This window comes from Schistocerca gregaria, chromosome 7 (assembly GCF_023897955.1).
Source record: "Schistocerca gregaria isolate iqSchGreg1 chromosome 7, iqSchGreg1.2, whole genome shotgun sequence".
NCBI lineage: Eukaryota > Metazoa > Arthropoda > Insecta > Orthoptera > Acrididae > Schistocerca > Schistocerca gregaria.
This window is the reverse complement of record NC_064926.1, coordinates 78,053,371-78,073,254: the sequence shown is the minus strand read 5'-3', so window position 1 is coordinate 78,073,254 and position 19,884 is coordinate 78,053,371. Positions and strand designations below refer to the sequence as shown.

At 40.2% G+C, this 19,884-nt stretch overlaps 1 protein-coding gene across 1 annotated transcript in view; it reads left to right on the top strand.

The window, feature by feature from the left end:
- The window catches only part of LOC126281290 (phospholipid-transporting ATPase ID), a 1,237,896-nt gene that overhangs the window by 339,647 nt on the left and 878,365 nt on the right, over positions 1-19,884 (top strand). The window contains 1 exon segment of the mRNA XM_049980113.1: positions 4,421-4,530. Within this exon segment, the coding sequence (XP_049836070.1) occupies positions 4,421-4,530 (110 nt within the window).

Here is a 19,884-nt window from a genome sequence, read left to right as displayed (position 1 = left end):
AACACGCACACAAAATTTCTAGCTTTCGCAACCAACGGTTGCTTCTTCAGGAAAGAGGGAAGGAGAGGGAAAGACTAAAGGATGTGGGTTTTAAGGGAGAGGCTAAGGAGTCATTCCAATCCTGGGAGCGGAAAGACTTACCCTAGGGGGAAAAAAGGATAGGTATATACTCGCGCGCGCACACACACACACACACACACACACACACACACACACACACACACCCGTCCATACATATACAGTGCAGAGGCAAAGATGATGTTGAATGATGCACTTCCGCCTCGACTGACATCTCTGCCGAAACTCTTTGCCTTTATATATATATATATATATAGTGCGCGTGCGCCCTAGGGTAAAGAAGCAACCGTTGGTTGCAAAAGCTAGAAATTTTATGTGCGTGTTTGTGTGTTATTTTATTGTGCCTGTCTACCGGCGCTTTTTCCGCTTGGTAAGTCTTGGAATCTTTGTTTTAATATATAAAATTTAATTTTTATTAAAATATAATTAATATATATATATATATATATATATATATATATATATATAATTTTTTTTTTTTTGCCGCCCCCCCCCCCCCCCCCCCCGGACGTCGCATGACATCCGTTGAAGTTTGTATGTTGTTCCTTCCACTCAATTTTCTTATTACAGAGGCCAACTAGCTCTCTGACCGAACATGCTGAGCTACTGTTCCGGTGCTGTTGGCGAGAAGCGTTTACCATGTGGGTATAGAAGCGGCAGTTGTAAAAGTTTCTTACCTTGATTTCTGGAAAAGTAAGCGTTTTCAGACCCCTTACCTGATGATGAAACATGCTCTATTTACAATTATTACAATTATCTATCGGTCCCTCCAATTTTGAGTCGATTGCTTGTCATAACCTTTATGGATGATTTTCTAAAAAACGCAGGAGTGTTGACCCAAACTATCTTAGATTCCTTCGGTTTAGGTTGTACACAAGCGACCTGCCAAATCTGAGCTGAATCGGTTGGCTGTGTCTGAGGCAATAAAAAAGTAGCTACTTATTTGCAAGTGAATCCCACCTTTTTTGCTGGAATACTTGCCCCTCTGTGATTCACATATGTTTCACCTCACATCATTGCAGATTTTATTTCATTGGCTTTATTACATTCTGGTTGATTAACTTTCTTTCACTTTTTCTAATTATGGCCTTACTCTCCAATATTATTGTCGCTTTTGAAGCACACATTGTTTGGTGAAATACTCGGTAGATGCTAAAGGCAACATATAATACGATGCACATTTCACGGTATGGAAAACGGAGAACAATCAAATCCCCACTGTTGCAGCATATTGTTTGTCAACACTGTCAATGACACCATCTAGTCGTGTGATTAGAAAGCATTGTGGATTTGCAACATCAGTTTGTGCTGCCACCAAAGCTTCATTTTCAAGGGAGCATGAGTCAAAACTCATGATTCTTCTTTTTTAAAAGGGCAGGAATCATTGATTGATGCCACTATAAAAATCTATTTTTCAGTATCTCATAAAATACACAATAACTGGTGGAAAGGAGCCCTTTTAATATCAGTTGGTGCACCTGTTTATGAAGTATCTGAAGCAGTAGTAAATTAAAAATAATCAAATTTCTGACTGATGCTCCTTAAAAAAATATAAAATTCAAACATTTTCCACCTCATTTCTATGCTTCAAGTCATGAAATGAATTTGTCTGTTGAAGTGAGCAGCATTGGAACAATGCATTCCTTGTCTAAGTTTTAGCTTGGAGAGACAGTCTACTGTTTCATTATTCGTGGCCATGATGTGTGATAGTACTCTGCAAGATAGTGTGTTGACCTTCTCACTAGGGGTCGACTATGTTTCCTAACAACCAATTATTCTCCTACATTCTACTCAATTGTTACTTCAATTACAAGCATGCCGGCAGTAATGTAGTAGGTTTTGGTAGTAAATACAGGTAAACAGAAGACCACAATGTGGGACTGACTTAGCTGGAGGTGCACATTTCACATTACATGCAAAGATATCCCGCCGTGGAGTCACTGTGTAGTGGCTTGGAATCAGTGTGCACTCACTTGACTTGTTATTGACATCACCGCGATTCTGAAAGTTTCCACCTGTGTTGCTGCCTCCTGGGTTTCAGCACCAAAAATGTCGGTAAATGATTATGATGTGAAGTTTGAACATTGACCCAATTAATTTTCTTTGCACAGAATATCTTTATCACAGAGAGTTTACACCTCATGACACTGACAATTCAGATATAGTGCATTGCAGAAGAGTCATTTCAGCGATTGTCCACTATACTCATGATAGTAGAAGTAATACAGAGACTAAGGCAGTGTTTTTGTAAGAGGGAAGAGTTGTGAAGGGTACAGAATTGAATTCAAATTAGCATTAAAGAACCAGTATTTTTAAACAAAGCTCTGGGCATGATGGCATTTTTGTGCTGCAGGTCTTGTGGAGAAAACTATTACTAGCTGATCATTTTAAAATTTGTGGGGTTGCTGCAATAGCTTATTTTCTGTTTCTGTCTTGCTGTTGAGTGCTGGCATGGGGAAATTTAATATCGGTTTTCCTCATACTAATGTGAAGGTTATCAGCAGTAACAGAAAGAAGTAAATATTTCAGTAAGTGATTGGGTACAGCTGTTTGTTCTATAGTTGATTTAATATAGGATCATAGTGTTCAAAATTATTTAAAATGTATAAGTTTAGTTCTTCTAAAATTTTTTAGAATGAACGTAGCTGTAACAGCAGGAAAACTGCCCTACCTTTCAGAAACGCTGGTTCCTTCTTTGGGGAGAAAAGAGGATTAGGTTTGCGGAGGTTAGAAAAGACCAGCATCTTACTCACACACATTGATGAGAGGGACATATCTACTCTTTATATGAGGGGAGACAAAAATGAAGTGTGAGGTTTCAGAGATGGAAGAAGATCGAAGATAGTAATTTGGTAAGCTCTGAGTCAGTTTCAGGCCGGAGAAGTTAAAGGCTCAAAGTGACAAAATGGATTGACAGGGTGAGAAATGAGAAGTAAAATGAATAGTGCCATTAAGAAGTATGAGGAAAGTGGATCAGGAGATGATATTTAAAACCATGCCCCCCCCCCCCCCCCCCTTAAAACCATGCGCCCCCACCCCCCCCCACCCCCCCCACCCACCCGCAGCGTGCATTCAGGGAAACTAATATTGGGTGGGAAGATTTAAATAATTTGTATTAAGTAAAAGGCACGCATGTCCCACGAGTCATGTTGTGCAACATGAGCAGAGCTAAGTCTTGGGTGTTCTGAAGTTTAGGCAGTTCTTCTATATCTATTCAAGCACTCAGCCAGTTAATGGTGATCATTCCTGCGTAAAATTCCACGCAGTGAATGAATGTTACTTTGTTAACAAAATATTTAGTTTTAGATGTTTCTCTGCCTTTCGTATTCACTTGAGTCACTGAATGGGCACAAAATTACTGCCCATATTTGGAATGCTAAGTACTCAGTTGCTGAGCATGCTCTATAGCGTGAGTTGAGGGACCTTAGTGCTTGCTGCCCAACATGAGCTCTGGATCCTCTCATCTGCTACTAGCTGTTTTTGAACTTCAGGGATGTCACATTTTTCTCCAACATATCCTCACATCCTGTCACTCTTGTGGACTTAAACTCTGTTAACATGCACTCCAATCAATTCATTTATCAACTCAGTTGTTTTCTGTCTTTTTGAATGGGTTCTCCATTCTTCCCCCCCCCCCCCTCCCCCCTCCCGTCTTCTCCCCTACCCTAACCTTCCTGTTTCATTTTTCTCCATTTCTTGTTCTGCTTTCCTCCTAGTTCTCACTTGCAGTATAAATTTCATTCTCATTTCTTTCCTGTTTATCTATCTTCTTTTCTCTATGTCCTTCTATCACCTTACTTTCCTCATGTACTCGCAACACATCGATTCATCTTATCCAGCTGTTTGAGTGACTTGACCCCTATTGCTAATTTATTCCAACGTACCAATGTCTCCTCCCAGAGGAAGGAAAGGAGTTTTCTCAAAGCTAAGCTATTTTTACATCTGTCTGTTAAAGGTGCTTAAAATTACATGTTCTGAAGGTAAGTACTGTGAAGCAATTTTGTCTTTTGTAATTTTATTGTTTCCACAAGTTAATTTTTCCCATTGGAACAAATAATTATGACTCTATGATGGAGGCATAGAGAAAAGGGCAAAATTTCTTGGGAATCTTGTAATTGCTTCGTCTATTTGTCCTTTCCTCCACCGCCTTCCTTGTGTACATTTTGTTGATTTTAATTTGTAATGTGTGCCCTTTAACCCATGTTACTATCTTATGTGATTCTGAACTGCAGCCTCCACATCTTACTAGTTGCCGAAGGCAAGTAAAAGTTGGGATCTGTGGACACTGTCCTACATAGGCAACAAAAAATTAGAATTAAGTTCTTTGCTTATTTATTTGCAGGGAGATTAGAGTACCAAGCCCAGTCTCCAGATGAAGCAGCACTCGTATCTGCTGCTAGAAATTTTGGTTTCGTCTTCAGAGAGAGAAGTCCAAACAGCATTACAATTGAGGTAAATATATTCATTTTAATATTTTTTGTCAGGTATTTTTGGAACTGTGGAGTTCAAACCTGAGTAAGTGTATTAGTATTAGTCTGTCACTTTGTTTTTTCTGAAACACTGAAAAAGTCTCAGTTAAGTTACTAAATTTTAATACTACGAATATGGGCTTTGCATTAATATCAATACAAATATAGAAGATCTAACATGGTACTTGTAAATACATAATGCAAATCAGATGTGTTGTGTGTGTTGTGAGTTATGTTTTATTCATTTCATGACATACATTTGCAATCCGTTTGGTCTGAATACAGGAGATGTGTCAAAAATTTATAAAAGAATTACAACGATTTTTACATTGATAAATAATAGAACTATAATAAATAACAACACTATAAGGCTATTTCGTGGAACGTGTAACACATTGTACCCAGCTCAAACTTCCAGCTTGTCCCTCATGAATTCATCCACTGAGTAATAACACTTCAGTGTCAGTACCTCATATAGCTTTCTTTTAAGTGAACCTAAATTCATCTGCATCAGGTTGTTCCCTTTTAATTTATTACAAATTTTCATTCCCATGTGTTGAGGTCCCTGGGCATACAGTCTGAGGTGAAGGATGGGGTGCATAAAATTTTCTTTGTTTCTGGTATCATGAGAATGCGCAGAATGGTTTCCCTCAAATAATTCATGTCTAGTGTACAAAAATATAATAATCTCATATATGTATAAGGATGGCAGAGTTAATATTTTAAGTTTTCTAAATAATGGTCAACGTGGTTATTTGTGATTTACAGTGCGTGGTTATTTGTGATTTACAGTGCCCATATTTCATATTCTTTTGTATCCGCACTATGTTTGAATGTTTGAGTTACCCCAAAAAACAATACCGTACTTGATAATGGATTTGAAGTAGCTTGTATATGCTACTTTTTGTGTGTCCATGTCAGTTGCAGTTGATACTATTTGCATTGCAAATGCAAAGCTGCTCAGTTTGTTTGCCAGGTATTCAATGTGCGCCTGCCAGCTTAAATTTTTATATCTACATTAAACCTAAGAATTTGACTGAGTCAATTTCTTCTATACCTTGGTTGTTGTGTACAATCTTAATCTGCTCACATTTCAACTGTTTGGTTTTGAACGGCATCACGTGAGTCTTGGATATGTTTAGATTCAACCCATTTAGCTGTGTGTGGCAATGGCTTCAGTCTACCAGTGTTGGCAAAATACACATCTAGAATCGGTGGTATGCATAAAAGTTATCCAGAATTGTATTGAATGCTTTTCCTGAAAATTATTTTGAACAATTACTTCAGGAGCCCACTCAACTGCCAGATTTAAAATAACTCAAGACCTCAAAGATTGGCGACATTTTATGGAAGCTTCAAACTTGAGGCGGATTTGATTGAGGATGCTTTGAATGCTTTTCCCAACAAAACCTTGTCTCAAAACCTGGCAAAAAAATCCTGAGAAATTCTGAACGGGTGTAAAGTACACTAGTGACAAGACACAATTAGTACTTTCACTGCACTATAGCAATGGTAATGTTACTGATGACTGTGCCACTGAAGCAAAGTTAGTAAACATGGTTTTCCAAAATTGTTTCACCAAAGATGATGAGGTAAATGTTTCAGAATTCAAATCAAGAACTGCTGCCAAGTAATGTAGAAGTAGATAACATTGGTGTGCAAAGCAGCTTAAATCACTTTATAACGGCGGTGCAGATTGTGCACCACTTACATTCCTTTCAGAGTATGTTTATATGATGACTCCATGCTTGGCAATCACACACAGCCTGAAGATGAAAAGTAGCTAAGGTCACACCAATACTCAAGAAAGAAAATCGGACTAGTCTGCTGATTTACAGACGTATACCACTAACATTGATGTGCAATAGGATATTGGAACCTATACTGTGTTCAGACATTGTGAATTACCTAGAAGAAAGCGATTTATCGACACACAGTTGGCAGGGATTCAAAAAATATTGTTTGTGTGACACAATTAGCTCTTCATTCACACAAACTAATGAGTGCTAGCTGCGCGGAGTGGCCGTGTGGTTAGAGGTGCCATGTCACAGATTGTCTGGCCCCTCCCACCAGAGGTTTAAGTCCTTTGGGCATTGGTGTGGGTGTTATTCTTAGCATAAGTTATTTTAAGAAGTGTGTAAGTCTAGGGACAAATGATCTCAGCAGTTTGGTCCCTTAGAAACTCACACACAATTGAACATTTTAAGTGAGTGCTATCCACTTGGAATCTCAAATTGATTCCACATTTCTAGGTTTCCAGAAGGCTTTTTTGAGACCATTCCTTGCAAGTGGCTTCTAATCAAATTGCATGACTATGGAGTATTGTCTCAAATGTGAGACTGGATTCCTGATTTCCTGTCAGAAAGGTCCCAGTTCATTGTAATTGATGGAAAGTTGAAGAGTGAAACAGAAATGATACCTAGCATTGCACAAGGAAGTATTAAGAACCCTCTGCTGCTCCTAAACCATATAAATACTTTAAGAGACAATCCAAGAGGCCTTCTTAAATTTTTTGCAGACAGTGCTTTTATTTACCATCTAATAAAGTCGCCAGATAATCAAAACAAGTTGCAAAATGATTTAGACAAGATGTCTGTATGGTGTGAAAAGTGGCAGTTGACCCTAAATACACTGAGGTGACAAGCTAGGAGATATCTCCTTTTTACAGGCGTAGTGCAGCATCTCTGTGCGGCATGGACTCAACAAGTTGTTGGAAGCCTCTTGCAGAAAAATCGAGCCATGCTGCCTCTGTAGCCATTCATAATTGTGAAAGTGTTGCCAGTGCAGGATTTTGTGCATGAACTGTCCTCTCAATTGTCACATAGAAGTTAGATAGGATCTGTGTTGGACGATCTGGGTGGCCAGATCATTCACTCGAATTATCCAGAATGTTCCGACATGGCACATCGCCATCCATAAAAATTCCAATGCAGTTTGGCAACGTGAAGCCCATGAATGGCTACAAATGGTCTCCAACGAGCCAAACATCATAATTTCCAGTCAATTATCGGTTCATTTGGACCAGAGGACCCAGATCATTCTATGTAGACACAGCCCACACCATTATGGGGCCAGCACCGGGTTGCACAGTGCCTTGTTGGCAACGTGGGTCCATGGCTTTGTGGATTCTGCATCATACTAAAACACTACCATCAGCTCTTACCAACTGAAACTGGGACACCTGTTACCAGGCCACAGTTTACCCATCATCTAGGGTTCAACTGATATGGTTACAAGCCTAGGAGAGGCGCTGCAGGAAATGATCCACTGTCAGCAAAGGCACTTAAGTCAGTCATATGCTGCTGTAGCCCATTAACACCAGATTTCGCCATACTGCCCTAATTGATATGTTTGTCGTATGTCTCACATTGATTTCTGCAGTTGTTTCATGTGTTTTTACTTGTCTGTAAGCATTTAGAACTCAACGCATGTGCCGCTGCTCCCTGTCATTAAGTGAAGGCCATCAGGAACTGCATTACCCGTGGTGAGAGGTGATGCCAGAAATTTGGCATTCTCAGCACACTCTTTGATACTGTGGATTTTGGAATATTGAATCCCCTATTGAGTTCTTTAATAGAATGTCCCATGGATATAGATCCAGTTCTTCCCTAATACTCATTCAAAGTTTGTGAATTCCCATTATGCATCCATAATCACATTGGAAACATTTTGATAAAGCATACAAATACGAAGACTGTGAATTCAACTAAATACTTATGGATTAAAATTATGAATAATTGAAAGTGGAATGATCACATAGTTAATATTGTGGAGGAAGTGAACTAAAGACTGTGTTTTACTGGCAGAACACGGAGAAGATGCAACAGGTCTGCTAAAGAGATTGCTTACACTATGCATGTCCATCCTCTTCTGGAGTACTGCTGTATGATACGGGGTCTGCATTAGATGGGACAGACGGAGGACATTGAAACAGTTCAAAGAAGGCAGTTTTTTGTACTAATGTGAAATAGGAGGGAGAGAGTGTCACAGATATGATAAATGAGTTGGGATGTGTTGTTGCAAGATCTTTCTGCAAAATTTCAATCGCCAACCTTCTCTTCCGAATGTGAAAATATCTTTTTGGTGCCCCTTACATAGAGAGTGATGGTCCTGAGTATTGTAATAAAATAAGAGAAAAAAGAGCTCACACAAAAAGATTTGCATGTATTGTTTGAAAGTGGAACAGTAAATAAATAGCTAGAAAGTGGTTTAATGAACTGTATGCCATGCACTTTATAGTGAATTCATCTGACATGTGCTCCTATGACTTGGCAATCCAAAAGGCCAACTGATGAGTATTCTTATTTACTTTATTTTTTATAACTGATTTCTGTGTACAATCACAAAGATGTATGTTAGCCTTTTTATATTCAATACACCTGTTATCACACAGTTCATAATGTACATCAGTTTCTATCTATATACGTTCTACATTCCTACTGGGTAACATTAATTTAGTAAGATTTCTAAAATGAGGCCAAGGTCTATTGGTCAAGGAACGCTAAACACAAATGGATGAAGAAACACAGAATAGACCTGAGCCTGTATAATACTATCAGTATTGAGACGCAGCTCCAAGTGTAGGAGTGGCTGATGAATGTCCAGCGGCTGATGATCACGTCAAACGTGCGAGGAACTACAGCAGTGCAGATGTGATGATCCAAAATGTAGGTTGCTGTTAACCTGGAGCAGGAATGGCTGTCTAGGGGCTGAGAGGTCACCTAAGTACCCATCAGCAGAGAAATAAACATGTGGCTTCACATGGACATGTGACTCTGTGTATTCAAATAGATGCCAGCGACTACAGCAATGATTATCACGACCGGTACCTACGTATCATTGTGGCTTGCAACCGCAGATACTGTGGCAGTTTTTGGAATCTTGGCAGTAAACAGCCCAGTGAATTTTCTGTTGACAAAAATCCTTTTGAGGTGAAGAAGTGACCGAAATACAGGTTCTCTGTCCTGCATATACATTCTCAAACATTAAAAAGAAAATATAGTATATAAAATGCTCAAAAAAGCCGCATAACCTGTGACTCTACAAATGAGATATTGAGATATTACCAAATTAGAATCCTTCCCACTCCCTCTCCACTTCTTTCCCCCAAAAATAAATCATGAACTAGTATTTTCATTTAAAAAAAATCTGAATTGAGACCTGGAAGACTGTTGTGGGTGGTTTCATTGAATAGCTACTCAAATAAAAAAATGGTAATAAAAAGAAATTTGGGCAAGATGAAGATTTACACATGTGCTTTCTTAGACGGGACATCTGCCTATGACAACATCTGACAGGACACTTACTCAGTATCATCAGTGTCCTTCCCTATTAGAAATTGCTATGCTAACTGACAACCTGTTAAGCAGCATTTTCTTTAAACTGCTGTTAGAGTAATCTAATACTCTTTGAATATAAACTAAGTGAACCTGCATCAGAAGAAGCTTGATTGGCAAGTCTCGTGTTCAACTATTAGTTTGACCTCCCATAAACAAATTCCAAGAATCTCATTTTTGTCAATGTTTGCTTCCTAAAGCTGAGAAAGGTAGCTAAATTGAGAACATTAAAATTTCTGTGCAAAACCTCTTCTGCAAAACCTGTTCTATTTTTTTCTATTTTTTCCCAGCATTGTGTGGAATTTAGCAGATGGCATTTGTCTAGAATATAAATTATGAATTATGGATTTTAATAAATTCAACTATTGCCAATGTTAGTTCCCTGATACTGAATTTTTGTGAGTTAGATGGTCCCTCTGTACCCTGCTGTTCCCTTTCAGTGCTTTTCATTGTGATACATCATGATGATATTCCATGTACTGTGGAACACACCATCGTTTGAAAAGATGCTACCATGGCACCGTGTAACAATTGATCACCAAAGTAAATCGACCTTAAATGATGCACCACAACCATTTTCGGATGAGACATAAACTTTTGTTGGCTGGATCTGTCTGCATTTTTGATCTAACTGCTGAAGTCCATTAAAATGTCGGAGTTTCTTACCTTAAGGTTTGACAGCTGTGATGCCTGTTTAAGCCTTTCATCAAATATGAGGCACAGGAACCTCACTGAACCATTAATGTGGAAAATGACAGTTATTAAAAAATAAGTGTTACAGTAAGGTCACTACAGACATGGAAAAATGGGCAAATACTGTTTTTTTTTTCTGTAGAAAATGTAAAAACCTTTCTTTCTTGCCCATTCCTCCAGTCTGGGAAATAACAGTTACAATTGAGAAGTTGCAGTTTTGAAACTGTAGGAAGATCTCCAAATCATAAAATTATCAATAGACAAAAAAATTTCCTCTGCACACTTCACCATATCATTTACACGATGTGTAGATACAGCTGGAGGCTACCAGTCTCTTTCATCAAATTTGTCTCCTGTTCAATTAGAGGTTACCTACTATAAAGGGAAGATTTTATAGCAAATATGCTAACTTTCACAGCAGCTGTGAACCTGCCTGTGTATCAAATTATCAAATATTTTATTTTTGGAACTCAGTTAAGATGCAATTTTATTTACATACAGTAGTTTCCTATGTAACTTGTGAGAGTGACACTAAAATAACTGATAGTAGATGTGCTATTGTACATTCTGTCTTTGGTTTTTGTAAGGGTGCCATATTGGCTGTCCTTCATGAATCAGGGGTGTAGTCTCTGTGACCAGCTTGACTTTAAAATGCGAAGGTGAATCTCTCTTGTTAACAACATCCTGTCCAGAGACTGTTTATATACATAGCTTAAGGTTAAGCTCACACACACCACCTCCCCCCCCCCCCCCCCTCCCCCCCCTCCCGTGTCCCCGCACCTGTTACTTAGACTTGTCTTTACCAGAGATCCCACAAATTCGCACATGGGCCTTTGGAACTAGGGTGTCCAATTACTGGGATCCAGAAATTATTGGTAGAAACATCTGCTACTCCCTTCAGTTATCCAACAGCTTGTTGCTTTGATGAGTCAAATAACAGATTTGTGCTCTACCTAAGTCCATGGCCATATTTGACAAGAGAAGTGGTGGACAGATGCCAGATTTTTGCGAATTGACCTTGCAGCCTGCCCTACCACACATGAACATACCAATGCAGTACCAGTTTGAGGCAAGCCAGAGCCTGTAACGGATTTTTAATAGTAGCATGCATACCAGAAGTGATTTGTTAAGAAATTTCAAAAGTGTTTCCCTATTTACCATTATTCTCCTTGAAACTGGAAATGACATAAATGTGTGTTCTTAAAGCTTCCAGTACTGTTGCACCTTCAGTTCACTTTTATTTCTCACCTTACCAGCCAAAGTTGAGAACTAAAAATGTAAACGTTGAATGTATTCACACAAATCTGAACGTTATCTCAAAAGTGTTCAAAATATTAGCAAATCACTATAGGAAGACACTATCCCTGTTAAGACAAACAGTATTTTTTTCATTGTTCCAAGGCAGTATGAAGAATTTTCAGGAAATTCAACTATAGTCACACACTAATGTTCTGTAATTAATAAAACTGATATTTCTCAGAATATGTGGTTTTGAACGTTTTGTGGATCATGTCAGAATCTTATCATTGTGGAATGTTTTTATTTGAATGTTTACCTAGCAGATATAGCAAAAATAGTGAGAGATATTCATCATTTATGTATATCGTTCTTTGATATAAAGTTGTTATTCTGTTTTTTGATCTACAGCAGTGAGATAAAAATATATCACAGATCCCACAGACAGACAGACTGTACACAGTAATTTGGAAGAAAGCATAGGTCACACCATATCTAAAAAAATTTGCAGAAGTGATCGACAAAACTATTGGCAAATGAAATGACTGCCACTTCCAGGCCAACCAGCATAGATTTCAAAGCGAAAATATGGACAGTTTGGTCTAATTCTCCAGAAATGTAAAATTGTGAACTTCACAAAATGCAGAAACATAGTATCCTATAACTTGAATATTCACAAATCACAGTTGGACTCGGACAAGTTATACAAAAGCTTAGGTGTAACAATTTGCAGCAAAATGAAGTGGAATGATCACGTTGGCTGCTCCGTAAGTAAAGCAGGTTCATTGGTAGGATCTGAAAAATGCTATAAGTCTATGGAGTCCTATAAAACTCTCATGTGACCCATCCTAGAATACTGCTCAAATATATGGGACCTATACAAATAGGACTAGCAGAGAATATTGATCATACTCAAAGAAGGGCAGCATGAATAGTCCCAAATATGTCGGCCCCCTAGAGAGAGATCTGGAAATGTCGAAAAATCTAAACTAGGAGACATTTCAAGATAGATGCATACTATCCTGAGAAAGCCTACTTAAAAAAAGTTTAAAGAACCAGTAGTAAGTGAGTAATCCTCCATGTGGGTCCGGGGGTTAGAATAGGCCCGAGGTATTCCTGCCTGTCGTAAGAGGCGACTAAAAGGAGTCCCTCCCCCTCAAGGGGGTAGTTAGCACCTGCGTCCGGAGACGGACGGTTTCACGACCTATATTTGCGTTCATTTTGGTTTTTCACTTCTTCTCGTTTCTTCCTTCCTTCCTTTGATTGGTTCCTTTCTTTGTTCTTCTCCATCTCACAGTCTTACTTCTCTGGTCTCCGCCTCGGCATTTGAGACAGTCTGTGTAGCTGGTGACGGGGTAACGCGTAATTCCCCGCTCTGGGTAGACAAGTAAGGCACGCATGTACCCCCTGGTAAAGGCCAGGCCCAGCGAGTGGTGATTGCCTGAGCTGATACCTTCTGACCATGCCGATTGGTCCCTCCGTCTGTTTCTCGGGAGGTGTGACCTGAAGTGGAAACATTCACCTAAGGCGGGAGTGCCCTCTGAGAGGGTCCTCACAAGCAAGGAGTGCGCCATCGTAGATGCTGGCAATCATGTGGGATTCCTCTGCAATGGATTTCTCTTCTTCTTCTCTCTCGACTTCTGCCCACAAACGGAAACTCGACCGGCCATCAGTGACAAAAGTACTACCGCCTGCCCCACAATTCCTGGTAGTTTCTCGATCTGAGGACGGAAAGGATTTTTCCTCTGTCAACCCTTTCGTTATCCAGAAGGGCGTAGATGCCATAGCCGGATCTGTCAAGTCTTGTACCAGGTTGCGTAACGGTACATTGTTACTAGAAACTGAGAGCGCCTTTCAGGCACAAAAACTGCTTTGGGCCACACTCCTGTACACGTTCCCTGTCCGGGTGGAGGCTCACCACACTTTGAATTCGTCTCTTGGTGTGGTATATTCTAGATCACTCGACAGATTGACTGACGAGGAGATTCAGTCTTTCCTCACTGAGCAGGGCGTGACGGCTGTCCATAGGGTCATGTAAAAGGTCAACAATGACCTTGTACTGACCCAGACACTTTTCTTGACCTTTGATAGTGTTCAGCTGCCGTCACACATCAAAGCGGGCTACGAGGTTATTTCTGTTCGCCCCTATGTCCCGACACCTACGCGCTGCTACCAGTGTCAGCATTTTAATCACACTCGCCAGTCTTGTTCTAATGCAGCTAAATGTGTCACTTGTGGCAGGGATGCCCATGAGGGCGACTGTCCACCTCCGTCTCCTTGTTGTGTGAACTGTCAGGGTGACCATGCAGCGTCCTCCCGCGACTGTCCCATCTACAAGGAAGAATGCCGTATCCAAGAAATTCGGGTCAAAGAGAAAGTCTCCACCTCGGCTGCTCGCAAGCTACTTGCTAGTAGGAAGCCCACGCTACTCCCAACGGGGAAATACAGTAATGTCCTCACCTCTCCTCGGACTACCGGGGAGGTGGCGATGCAGACATGCGATCTGACCTTCAGCACTATGGTCGTCCTTTCGGCCAGTGCTAAGATTGTGCGGTCGACGTCTCCTCTTCCTCCCGTCACCCCTCAGACACAAGCACCTTCATCAGCTTCTGCCAAGAAGACCCAGAAGTCAGATGCATGGGCCTTCAAGAAGGAACCGTCCCGTGCAGCCTTCCTATGTACTTCGAACTCCCAGCCAACTCGAAAATGCGCTTGCCCGGTCACGGTCCTCCACTCCAGGGCCTGATTCTATTCATATTCAGATGCTGAAGAACCTTTCTCTTGCGGGTAAAGGTTTCCTTCTTCGTACTTATAATCCCATCTGGATTGAGGGACATGTTCGAGCATGCTGGCGCGAGTCTATTGTTGTACCGATTCCTAAGCTGGGGAAGGACAAGCACTTGCCTCCCAGTTATCGACCCATCTCGCTTACCAGCTGTGTCTGTAAGGTGATGGAGCGAATGGTTAACTCTCTTTTGGTTTGGCTGCTTGAATCTCGACACCTACTTACCAATGTACAATGCGGATTTCGTAGGTGCCGCTCTGCTGTTGACCATCTGGTTACCTTGTCTACCTTCATTATGAATAATTTCTTGCGGAAGCGCCCGACCGCGGCTGTGTTCTTTGATTTGGAGAAGGCTTACGACACCTGTTGGAGGGCGGGCGTTCTCCGCACCATGCATACATGGGGCCTTCGTGGTCGCCTCCCTCTTTTTATTTGTTCCTTTTTAATGGATCGACAGTTCAGGGTACGTGTGGGTTCTATCCTGTCAGACACTTTTCGCCAGGAGAATGGGGTGCCACACTGCTCAGTTTTGAGTGTCACTGTCTTCGCCATAGTGATCAATCCAATAATGGCTTGCCTCCCAGCTGATGTATCAGGCTCCTTTTTCGTGGACGATTTTACCATCTATTGCAGCGCGTAGTGTACATGTTTCCTGGAGTGCTGTCTTCAGCGTTCTCTTGACCGTCTTACTCCTGGAGTGTCGCCAATGGCTTCCGTTTTTCTGCCGAGAAGACGGTCTGTATTAACTTCTGGCGCTACAAAGAGTTTCTCCCACCGTCCTTACGACTCGGTCCTGTTGCTCTCCCATTCGTGGAGACAACAAAATTTGTAGGTCTTACATTTGACAGGAAACTTAGCTGGTCTCCACATGTCATATTTGGCTGCACGCTGTACCCGTTCTCTAAATGTCCTCCGTGGTCTCAGTGGTATGTCATGGGGAGCGGATGGAACCGTCCTCCTTCGCCTATATCGGTCGATCGTCCGCACCGAGCTGGATTATGGGAGCTTCGTATACTCCTCTGCACGGCCGTCCATCTTTGCCACCTCAACTCAATACAACATCGGAGTTTACGTCTTGTAATCGGAGCGTTTTATACTAGTCCCTTCGAGAGTCTTCTAGCTGAAGCCGGTGAATTGCCACTCACCTACCGGCGTGATATACTGCTTTGTCGGTTGCCTGTCGGCTACTGTCAATGCCCAACCATCCGTCTTATCATTCCTTTTTTGACGACTCTTTCGGCCGTCAATATGGGTGTATGTCTCTGCCCTGCTACCCCCTGGAGTTCGCTTTTGTCGCCTCCTTCAACACCTTGATTTTTCACTCCCTGCAACCTTAGAGTGGGCGAGAGCCACACGCCACCTTGGCGCCAGGCTCAGGTTCGCATTCACCTTGACCTCAGCTCGCTCCCAAAGGAGGTTACCCCCGGTTCGGTATACCACTCCCGTTATGTCGAATTTCATTCAAAGTTCATTAATATGACCTTCATTTATACAGATGGCTCTAAGACCAATGACTGGGTTGGATGTTCTTTTATTGTCGGGGCACAAAGTTTCAAATACCGGCTCCATGGCCATTTTTCGGACTTCACAACTGAGCTCTTTGCCCTCTACCAGGCTGTTTTTTACATCTGCCACCACCGACATTCTGCTTATGTCATCTGCTCCGATTCCCTGAGTGCGATCCAGAGCCTCGGTGATCCGTATCCAGTTCACCCTTTCGTGCACCGGATCCAATGCTCTCTACAGCGGCTGGTGGATGATGGTTCTCCGGTTAGCTTTATGTGAGTTCCTGGCCATGTCGGTATCCCTGGGAACGAAGCTGCAGATGCCGCGGCCAAGGCTGTGGTTCTACAGCCTCAGACGGCTTCTTGTTGTGTCCCTTCATCAGATTGTAGCAGGGTCATTTGTCGGCGCATTTTATCGCTGTGGCATGCCGATTGGGCTACACTTATTGACAACAAGCTTCGGGCCTTGAAACCTCTTCCCGCGGCTTGGACGTCCTCCTCATGCCCTTCTCGGTGGGAGGAGGTCGTTTAGGCCCGGTTAGGAACTGGACACTGCCGGTTCAGCCATCGCCATCTGCTGACGGCTGCGCCGGCGCCGTTCTGCCCATGTGGGCAATTGCTGACGGCCCGCCACATTTTAACGTCCTGTCCAGATTTTACTACAATGCGTCTTGATCTTGGCCTACCATATACTCTGGATGCCATTTTAGTGGATGACCTAGGAGCAGCTGCTCGCGTTCTTCATTTTATCAACTTGACAAACCTGTCTAAGAACATTTGATTATGCTGATTTTCTTGGTTGGTTTTTCTTTTTTTAGTCCTATGCCTGTTACTACGTCTTTTATAGTGTTGTCCCTTTTAGTTGCTGTTTTAACCTTCTGCCTCGCACTGCATTACTAACTTAGTCTGGGCGCTAATGACCATTGTTGTTGTGCGCCCTAAAACCACAAAAAAAAAGTGAGTGATCTAGGAATATGCTACAGTTTTTTACGTAGCTCTTCCATAGAGACATATGTAAACTAAATACAGAACATCCAGAGGCATTTAGGTTGTCAATTTTCCTCCACTTTGTAACCTCCCCCTCTCCTTGCTATTTCCATCTATTGTCACATTAAGCAATAAGCAAAGTCTCTTATGAAGATTTGAGATGAATGAAGATTATAATGAACTCTCTAGTTTACTTAGCTTGTCATGTTGAGTTGGCTCCAGTTCTTCTTGTCTAGGGGTCTGCTTCTTGAAGCTGAAAGTCACATCAGCTCACCATAGTTGAATTGAACAAAATAAATTTGTAGTGTGTTGTTGCAGAGTTTTTGTTATGTAAATATTTTGTCTGACATTTTAGTACATCATACAGTCTAATGATTTTTCACATTAACGAAGCCAAAATTACACTGTTTGCACAAAAATACGTCCGATCACATCAGAGGCATGCTTAAGACTCTCTCACTGTGCAGAAATCACGATTTTCCAAAGGGTTTACAATTTTTCTTAACAAATGTATTTCTACTAGTTTATGTTACATTATTAATTAGATTATTATTTCATAAACGAATCCAGAAATAAACATAGTAAACAGTACAGGATTGTGTAATTAGTAATAGAATTTTTGAGTGTAAGAGTAATTTGTAATTTCAAATGTTTCTGAAAATAATAATTTTAACTGTACATTCAGAACTAGTACTTACCAATTATAACACCGAAACTAAAATATTTTATAAAGTAATTCCTTTTCATTAATTTTAGCTTGAAATATAGCATACTTTCTCTAAAATTGTATGAAAGTTTACAGAAAACTGAGATAATATTGACCTCTCCAAAATTCGAAAAGTAATACTTCTCTTAACAATTACTGTCGGGGAAAAGTAATGCTAGAGGAGGCTATCCCATTGCAGCTTCATACACAATTGGAATACACTTTCTTGAACAGAGGTCTGACTTCGGTATATTTCAACACACCAGGAAGATTTCTTCCAACTTAAACAATATACACAGTTCCTGATGGATTCTCTGGGCATTTATTTTAATATGAAAATTCTTGTTATTTACACATTCTGGTACCAGAATGCTATTCCTACAGCTTATTTTGTGTAATTTTAAAGTGCGTATCATTGTCAGCTTCATGTGTAGTGAATTACTCTTATGAAAATACTAGAACATTCTTCTCTGAGTAACTGGATTTTCCATTGTTTAACTGGAGTGACTGTAGCAGATAATTCTTGTTTAATTTTCTAGGTGAATGGTAAGAGTGAAATCTATGAGCTCCTGTGCATTCTGGATTTTAATAATGTCCGTAAACGGATGTCAGTAATACTTAGAAAAAATGGACAATTAAGGCTGTACTGCAAAGGGGCTGACAATGTGATCTATGAGCGATTAAAAGATGGTGACATCGATATAAAAACAAAAACGCAGGAACATTTAAATGTAAGTTGTTACTATACTACTGTCTGTTAACCAGTTTCGAATGCATTGAATCATTTCCCATAGGTTTGGTTGTTATTTAGACAAAGGTTTTTAAATGAGATGATGATTGTAACTCGTATTTGTTTTCACACTCATGGCAACAATAAAATTGTTTTAGTGCACTCTTAATTTATATTTCACTTTTTATGTTTAAAATTTTTGGTTTCAGTTGTTCCAGAAATATACTAATTACAGAAAAAAATGAAAAGTTTTAAATTTTTATTTTTGGTGCCCATACAAGTTAGGAAAATATATAGAATTTTATTGCCTTCTGTGCAGAAATGGAATTATTTCATAGACATGTAGCATTTGATAAGACTGTCACCTATTTTTGTATGTTTTATAACACAATCACATGAACATTTAGATACTTCCAATAACACCATTAAGTAGCAAGAAATGATAACAGATGTGAAAAGAATGGCACACACTTAAGGCCTGCAAGAAGGATGACGAAATTGCGTCAGACAAAAAGTCATTCAGTAATTGTTCTGAGGTTGTCATGTCGCAAGACATGATTAATAATAAGATAAACACAGTTGCTAGGAGTGATAAATTGTTTATTTTGGATGAGTCTGTACAGCTATTGCTGTATGTCACAATGCAAATTTGCAGTGGTTATGATGCATTGGTTTTGATATCTCATATTTGTATCACCCCTTTTATTGTTTGTGCTGCTTGTGCTTCGTGGCAAAAAGAACATTTTTTCTTTGTCTATCACACTGAGATTTCAGTCCAGTAGTCATTGTCATTATGAAGCAGGAAGATTGATATAAACAGTATGCAATTCTGAGACAGTTTACTGTTATGCACATTTGGCTGTGAAGTATTTTCCTTAGTTGGGAAAAATACTGCTGCTGTCATTCATATTCTCATGACTGGCATGGCACTGCTCATTAATTGTGTGTTTACATCATTAAGTTGCGAGACAGACACTGAATCAAAACAGAGATTCCCTCATTTATAATAGTACATACATGTGATTTCCTGCATGCACTTGTGAGACTGTAGCACATTCCAACATGTCCATATGATGGCAATATTCCAAAACAAGATAATTCGGACTGACCAATTACTGACAGGACAAAACTGTTCTGTGTTATATCATGTTATGTGGTTTCTGGCATCATCATAATTATCAATTGTGGCTCATTATTCTGTGTAGGATAATGTTTATGCTCATTAAATGCCTGTAATATTATTTTTGTTTGTTAGGGATTTCTGCAATGTAATTATATGCTTCAATTAATGGGGCTTTGTTAAAGAGGTTCAGTGAAATTTCATATAAATTATTTTTGCATGCTATATCTACATGAGAA